We start from the raw sequence: 7,997 nt of genomic DNA on the forward strand, positions 1-7,997 counted from the left end.
CATCTAAATAACGCAGGAAGTGTTCTCTGTTTGTGAAGCCTTGCTATGGCCTGAGAGTGGAACCAATCTAATCTCTGCTTTGTTGGTTTGCAAGTTAAGTCTTCGGGTGTAGTATATACTGGTTTAGTCCTCTGACGGTGCTTTGGGTGGCTGAGGCCTGTACAGTGGGTATATAAAAGATCGAGACCATCGAACGTACAATCAGATGCAGTACAAGATGGTGCATCCGAGATTAAATCGAATGTAAGCAAGCGATAACGTAACTATCTTTAAAATACCTAAGGTTCAGATCTTACGCACCTATCGAGAACCCTATGTGGCTCTGATAGTAATTTGTGTAGAGTGGTATGAGAATGCATTATTCGACGTTTTATAACCTCAAATACCTCCCGCCAAATCTCTTACTGTTATCCCACTGGAGCCCTTTCTTCCTAAAACCAATTTCCCTACTCGCTCCATCTTTACTCTTGTCCCTACGTATCACCTCTAGTTCAGTATCCCCCCAATACTAAGCTAAACCAAGTCGAGGGTTCCTCAGCACAAGGGAGGGAACCTTAAGAAAAACCTTCCCTAACGTGTTAAGTAACAAGTCTAGTGTTGAGAGATAGGGTAGAAGGAATAACACACCGCCTCGAAAAAATGGTAGACACTCGTGAATGGATGGCAAACAGATGGCATCAATGCGATAGCTGTGTATATGGAGACATGAGATTGAGAACAAGCCATGTGGTACACTATAGTGGAATGGACTGAATTACCAGCTGGTAGAAGCAGCATTGGCATGGATCAGGATGGGGTAAGAACGAAGGGGAGGGAAGAGTCTTAGCAGCTTTGAGGGGAGAATTTGAGGAGTAATTAAAGCTGGTTTTAGTGAACAATCTTAATCACGGATTAATCCATGTATATCGTGCACCAAGGCATGACTGCACGTGGCCAACTTCTCTATTGATTAATATATTGTAAATGTCTTTGAAAAAATGGAAGGCCACAATTTCCAGTTCAGGTCGCGAGACAACGACTCAGCGTGGGAACATTTGTCAACTGAAGAGTAGGACCAAAATGATAGATGATGTGCGGGTGAACAATGCAACCCCGGCGATTAGAAATCCGGGAAAATTCCATCACAATCACCCGTTAGTCTTCTTATGCTCAAAGTGACTCGGTGTCCACATAAGATAGATTTGTCCTCGTTTACTATCATATCAATAGACTCACTGACTTATGTGTGTAGCACGACTACTAGCATTTACGGAGGAACTTTTATTTCGAGTCCAAGATACAGCCAGCATGTATCAATACATAAGCCACTTTCTATTTTTTGTTGACCAAATTCGACACCTCTCATTGAACCTCGCACTAACACAAAAACTTCCTCGCTTTGTTTTTGAGGCCAAAAAATGGGTAACTCAGGACAGGAGTTTTTGGCTAGTTATCCCTCTCGGCTTCGCCTCTTCACTCTCTGACAACTAATTGAAATCTCTCTCTTGACGTACACACAGGGGAGGCTTTGGAGAGTTAAACGATATTGTTATTAGTCAAGATCGTTGCAGAATAAGATTATTACCCATGGTGAAGTCTTTAAACTGCACTGCCAGAGTGCTTATTATATGCACAAGCCCTTGTAGGTACTCGCAATAGATTAGAGGGATGAATTAGTATAATTGCCATCATTCATAAATGCATAGTAAATTCAGCTGTCAGCCAGCAAACTTTAGCTGACTCACCAACTATTCATATGGATGACTTTATATACACTATAGTATTACAAAAAGTATGTGGACACTCTTTTCAAATGAGTGGATTTACGGCTAATTTCAGCCACTCCGTTCTGACAGGTATATTCAAAGATCGCAAGTTCTCTAGAGCGCTCCCAGCCATTGGCAATCTCCACTAGTATGCAAACATTGGTGCATAGAATGGCCTTACTGTAAGAGCTCAATGTGATATCGTCATAGGATGCCACGCTTTTTCAACAAGTCAGTTCGGTTTCGAAATTATCTGCCCTGAGCTATTAGACCTGCCCACCCGGGGGTCAACTATAAGTGCTCTTATTCGTGAAGTGTGCAAACGTCATAGCAGTCCAACAGTGGGGCGCTTAATCCTGTGAAGAGGCAGGGCCACACAAGCCTTCACAGAACGGCGAACACTCCCCATAACTACCGAGTATCCGAACTGACCTCTGGAAGCATAAGTCAGTTCAAGAACTGGTTGTGTACTGGAGCTTCTATTGAACAATGTGTTTCCATAGAGGCCATACCGACAGACAGACCGCCGCACAGTACACTAAGTTTCAAATGACGCAGTAATACCAAGCGTTTGGCTGGAGTGGTGTAAACCTTGCTGCCATTGGACTCGTTGGAGCAGTGGAAATCGCGTTCTCTGGAGTGCGTGAATCACACTTACGACCGTATCTGGCACAGTTCCGTCGTTACGAATTCTTGTGTTTTTTGTCCGGATGTGCCAACTGTGTAAAGTTTGGTGTGAGAAAGGAATAATTGTCTGAGGCTGTTTTTCAATAGTTCGGTTCTAGGTCCCTTAGTTCCAGTGAAGGGAAATGTCTTAGACAGCCATTAAGGATACGAAGGTGACATTCTAGAGTGGCATTTTGTGCTTCCCTACTCTTCATTTTTATGTAGGCAAAGACAGCTTGGGGCAAGGTCCTTTCCTGTTATTCAGTGCTCAATAGGACAATTGTCCCCGTGGCACAAATGTGATGGTCCATACAGAAAATTCGGTTTGTGTAAGATCGTGATGTTGGGATGAACTTGACTGGCCTGCACAGAGCCCTGGACTCAATCCCAAACAGGGAACCCCTTTTTGGGGATGAATTGAGGAAAGCCAACTGTCGAGCCAGGCCCTTTGATTCGCACCGACAACAACCATTTGCACCGGACCGACACTCTATTTATACTACGCTCTTTATGGCTGAATGGAAGCAATGTTCTACCCGCTCTAGTCCGACTCTGTACTCCAACAATTCTTAATGGAGTCAATCCATCCTTAGAAGAGTGGAGGCTGTTTAATAGCAGCAAAGGGTGACCAACTCCATATTAATGCATATGATTTTTGGAAAGCGGATGTTTGTGGTCATGTAGTGTAGTTTTCCCACAATCATTTCTATCAACAGGACTGGATCTCAAGGATTTGACAACCAAATTATCCTTCATTTTCATCTGAATATGGACCCTTGATGTAATAATTGGCCCTTCCCCAAGGATCTAGGCTGAGTGACTAATAGAATGGAGTGGCATATGAGATCAGATCAAGGTGGTGGTTTGATGTTGGTGAAGATACAAATGCAGCAGGGGGTGTGTGTGGCAGGGTCCGAGTGGGGCTCTGTGCAGGCCCCTTGGGTTTCCATCTAATGACTCAAAACTGGCAGCCTCTGATGAAAGGGAAAGAGGAAAATCACGGATAGAGCTAAATAGAGAGAGACATGGTAACACGAGAAAGGGATGCGAGGCGAAGTGGAGAAGCGATGGGAATGATAGAGGATGGTGAATCTTACATTTAGTGTTTTTTAATCTGGCAGTTGGAGAGTGGTGTGATTTGAGAGAGATGTTGGTGTGCTGTCGTGTAGGGCAACTGGATAGTTGGATGCACTTTCTCAGATGCACATGAGTAAGATTGTGAACAGCATTGAATAGGTTGGTCGTAGGCTAATGCTTGTCTGGTAAGGTATAAGGTGGTGGTTAGGAAGCTGTGTGTGTGTGTTTTGTGTGTGACTGCTTGGCTTTGTGGCTTGTATTTGTTTCTGTAGTTACGTTGTGATATTGGTTGATTATAGTTTCTCTCTGCTGTGCAGCGCTGACATAGACAGCCAATACTGGCATTGCCAAGATCGCGCACACGCATTAGGACCAAATTAGATTAAGTTTATTTTTCAAAGCTTTGAGTACTTCTGGGGCCCATTACTCATCAACAGGCTGGTAATATCGCCACACACAGAGACTCTAGGGAGACTGAAGGAGCATCGTATCTCTCGTATAAAGCAGAGGAGGGGGCTGTGTGTGCCGAGTGTGTGGTGTGCGGTTGTGTGTGTGTGTGTGTGGTTGTGTGTGTGTTGTGTGGAGTGAGGGAATAGATGTGTGTGGTGTTGTGGTGTGATGGTGTTGTGTGTGTGCTGTGATAGTCGTGGGTGTGCGGGTTATGTGTGTGTGTGTGTGTGTGTGGTGTGTGTGTGTGTGTGTGTGTGTGTCTGTGTCTTGTGTTCGTGTGTCTGTGTCTGTGTCTTGTGTTAGTGGCGCTTTCAGAAGGTGTATAAAGCCTTTGCCTGCCAGTGAACCAGTGAAAGAGGTGCCAGAAGAGGACGAGGAATAAATACAGCGATATTTAAGCTGATACAGATTACAGGACTCTAAGAGTGATATAGGAGTGCAGCACGGCGTAGCTGGGCCCCTCATCAGGCTCGGCGCCTATGGTACGGAGGAAGAGATGCGTAGTGCGCAATTGTGATCAATGTATTCGGGGTTGAAATATTCTCGGAACACTAGCAGCAGGATGCGAAGTTCGCTACATAACAATATAAATCCTCTCCGACTGCAATCTCTATGTTGATATCATAAGGTGTGAGACTCAGTGCCTGAGTCACCGTCGTGCGCTACGGTCCGTGGTGTGGCAGTGGTGATACGAGATTAAAACTATGCCATCTATGTGGTTGAGTAAGGACTGCCCGGAGAACATTGCAATATCTTGTTCATCATCGCACACCGGGAGCATCGAGCATCGAATAGAATACATAATGTACCGATCCCTGTGCATGTATGCTCCCGCTATATATACCTGCTCTTTAAGCAGTTTAATATATATGTCTGATACTTCCACCAGTGCGAGGGTCTGTAATCGAGCGTATGCGCGTGAGTCGTGTTATAGATTGCTTTCCTCGTGTGTCAACTTAGTACGCATCAAACCCTCCGATGAGCGCATACTCGAAGACGCCATCAGGGAGTCTATATATCTGTATATCTTGTTATATTCATCTCATTCCACCTGCACTCTCACAGCCACCATAATACATACCACATCCCCTATATATATATATATATGGGATTTTCTGATTTTATTGAACAATTAGTGAAGGAGGGTGACAGTGGGGAAAGTCGGAGAGAGGTTGTGTCAAAGGGCGGTAGGCCCGATTCGTACCAATGCAGACTGTAGAGGTGTGCTGGAGGCTGCGGCATTAACACTAGACCAGCCAGGCCACAACCAAGTCATATCTTAGTAGGCCTAAATGCCTAGTTATTTCCAGGTCAACTGGAAATGCACGTTAACAATGGCCCTATTTCTAGGAGAAGTAACAAACTTGTCTTCTTGGTCTTGTATTTGCAGATCTACCCGGCCTGTGGACGAAAACAATGGCACTAATCTCCCTCGAGGATCTCGACGGATTGGAGGACGAGGAACTGGACAATGACATCACTGACAACCCTGATCCAATGGAGGACGACGAGCAGCAGAGGCTGTACACCCATTGGCAGGCGATCGCCAGCACACACCAGGTGTCCGTCCCCCGAGGTAAGCGAGATAGGCGGTGGAGTAAAACAGTCCCATTCGAGGTAGTTGCTTGGCAGCAGTGTATTTGGAGACAATCAATCTGAGAAATCAAACTCGTTGCAACAGGACATGGTTTCTTCCAACAGTTGAAATTTAAAAATCTCAGATTCTAGTTGCTACATCCTGTCCATAAGCAAAGACGGCGAAACCAAGTCCCAGATAATGATGATGACATTTCAACAATATCGGTGCATTGTTTTACGGCACATTGTTTTATCTTCCACATTCCAAACCGTCTGCAATACAGCAGTATCACTTGATTGCTATAGTGTGTGTACTGAAGTCTCTATCATGGCGTACTCAAAATGGGTATCAGTTTGAGGTCTAGTAAGAAGCTTGTAGATATTAGAGCAGGCCCATTTTCCTAGAGACTTGAATACTTGACATTAGCCCTGGGTACCGTTTATAAAGCATAAGCCAATGACGAATATCCCCCCACTTCACTTGGTTCCGGTGAGGTTTTTACCAGTGAGGTTTGCGTTCAGGCTGCTCTCTGTAAACTTTAAAATAAATGAAGAGGACCTCTGTGTTGTTTTGATAGAAATGACAGGACCAATTCAAGAGATGACGCGACGGAACCAAACCCAAGAAAGAGAGCAGGTCCCCTTTGCCTCCATCTCTCAGCATGAAAAGGTACAGTATGTGTCCCTTCCACTTATTACCAATCTTAGGTCAGGATGACAATGGCAGATATGTTGGCTGTTCCATTTTCTGGGTCGTCTATCCATCATGTAATGGCAGGAAGTGAAGGAAAGTCTGTAGTAAAATATGTACTTTTGAGTGTTTGAATGATAAATAAGTAAATAAATAATGAAAGCTGTGTGTATGTTCAAACGGATTTGTGTAAATGCCTGAGTGCAATGTGGTGTGTAAAATCTGTGTGCGTGTTGCCGTATGACCGTCCATGTATTTGCTTGAGTGCAATGTATGTTGTGTGTGTGTGTGTGTGTGTGTGCTCGCGTGTGTGTTTCAGCTTGAGCATCCATGCCATTGCTCGAGTGCAGAGTGAAGTGAAAGATCTCTTATATTCCCTGGATAACGAAGTGTGTGTTTGTCTATTTCTGCAGCTGGGCGAGGTGCTGTTTGAGGAGAGGGTGTACCCTGCAGGGAAGTGGGCGTGCATCACTAAAGGGGAGAAGCTGTACGAGCAGAGCATCTCCTTGGGCTTCATGAAACTCATGAAATTCATCTGCAAGGAGAACTCTGTCGGTAAGGGCTTAGTGTTCATGTTACTGTGTAATTATTGATGTAAGTATAGTGCAAAATCTATTGTAATCACTCATTGTTACAACTATATTGTAATCACTCGTTGTTCCACTGTACGTACAGCAGTAACCCTAACCATAACCTTAAGTACAGTGTATCTACAATTTATTGATTTGGGGCCTAGACTCTATTGTATATTAATTAGTCATTCTTACTGTACTTACATCAGTAATCCTAATCCTTACCATAGACCTAAATATAGTGTATAGTAAGACAGGGTAACAGTGAGTCATTATAATAGCACACTCTTGTATCGACAGGACGCTATTTGGGAATGACTGTACCCATTGTGAACAGTATCCAAATGCTGGAGGACGGCAATGGCTTTCAGAAGGACATCTTGACCGCATACTACCTGCCTGCTGAGTTCCAGGCGAACCCGCCCCAGCCAACTGACCTAGAAATCACCATACTCCAAAGGGAGGATTTACGAGTCATCACCCGGTAAGGACACTCCGACCTCTGGCTGACTTCGATACGATAATCTGTGTGTGGGGAATCAACCCAAACAATAGTGCTAACTTCTATAGATAATGGATACGTACTAGCTAGACTCACACACTACTTTGCATTGGTAAGATATCTGGCTAAAATACTATAGGTAAAAAATAATCAGATAATAGCAGTAATGATAGTATTTATTTAAACAAGAATAACAAATGCGGTCTTCTGTAGGACGTTCTTCGGCACCACCACGGAGGAGACAATCATGCCTCAGATTAACCTGTTGTGGCAGATGCTGGGCCCCAGCGAGGAGATGCATCGCAACTCCTACATGGTGGCTGTCTATGACAACCCTGGGGTGTCCTGTCGCAGGAACGAGATCTGGTTAATTCGACGAGACCCCTAAATCTCTTATAACATCCACCTGTCCCCTCCTGTATCATCCCGACACCCCCCTATCCCACCACCCCTCTGTGCCTCTAGGGTCGCGTTCATTGGCCGTTAAATGGAATAAAAGGGACAAACGGGGAGGGACTACCTGGACTTGGTCCAATAAGCAACACTCATTTTCAGTTTCCAGTGCAAAATGTTTTTAAAAAATGTTTGTTTTTTGCGTGCCCTAATGAACACAACCCAGATGATTCCTGTAATGGGGATGGAGTATGGATTAAAATGGGAGGAATGGCTCTTGGGTTGGTTTTAGRGGTACAGATGACAAGATTACTTTAAAGATG

The 7,997-nt window shown here is 44.4% G+C and overlaps 1 protein-coding gene across 1 annotated transcript; it reads left to right on the top strand.

Moving 5' to 3' along the window:
* Window positions 1-5,306: 5,306 nt before the first annotated feature.
* On the top strand, window positions 5,307-7,757 carry LOC111960638 (heme-binding protein 1). Its single transcript, XM_023982740.3, has 5 exons — window positions 5,307-5,514; window positions 6,095-6,186; window positions 6,621-6,762; window positions 7,080-7,263; window positions 7,495-7,757. Exons 1-5 carry the CDS (start codon window positions 5,355-5,357, stop codon window positions 7,667-7,669), a joined length of 753 nt encoding a protein of 250 aa, XP_023838508.1. The 5' UTR covers window positions 5,307-5,354; the 3' UTR covers window positions 7,670-7,757.
* The last annotated feature ends 240 nt before the right edge of the window (window positions 7,758-7,997 follow it).

This window comes from Salvelinus sp. IW2-2015, linkage group LG1, assembly GCF_002910315.2.
Source record: "Salvelinus sp. IW2-2015 linkage group LG1, ASM291031v2, whole genome shotgun sequence".
Classification (NCBI taxonomy): Eukaryota; Metazoa; Chordata; class Actinopteri; order Salmoniformes; family Salmonidae; genus Salvelinus; species Salvelinus sp. IW2-2015.

Coding starts and splice junctions, on each gene's coding strand:
- LOC111960638 (XM_023982740.3), top strand. CDS start 5,355: ATGGCACTAATCTCCCTCGAGGATCTCGACGGATTGGAGGACGAGGAA. Junction 5,515..6,094: donor CCAGGTGTCCGTCCCCCGAG/GTAAGCGAGATA, acceptor TTGTTTTGATAG/AAATGACAGGACCAATTCAA. Junction 6,763..7,079: donor CTGCAAGGAGAACTCTGTCG/GTAAGGGCTTAG, acceptor TTGTATCGACAG/GACGCTATTTGGGAATGACT.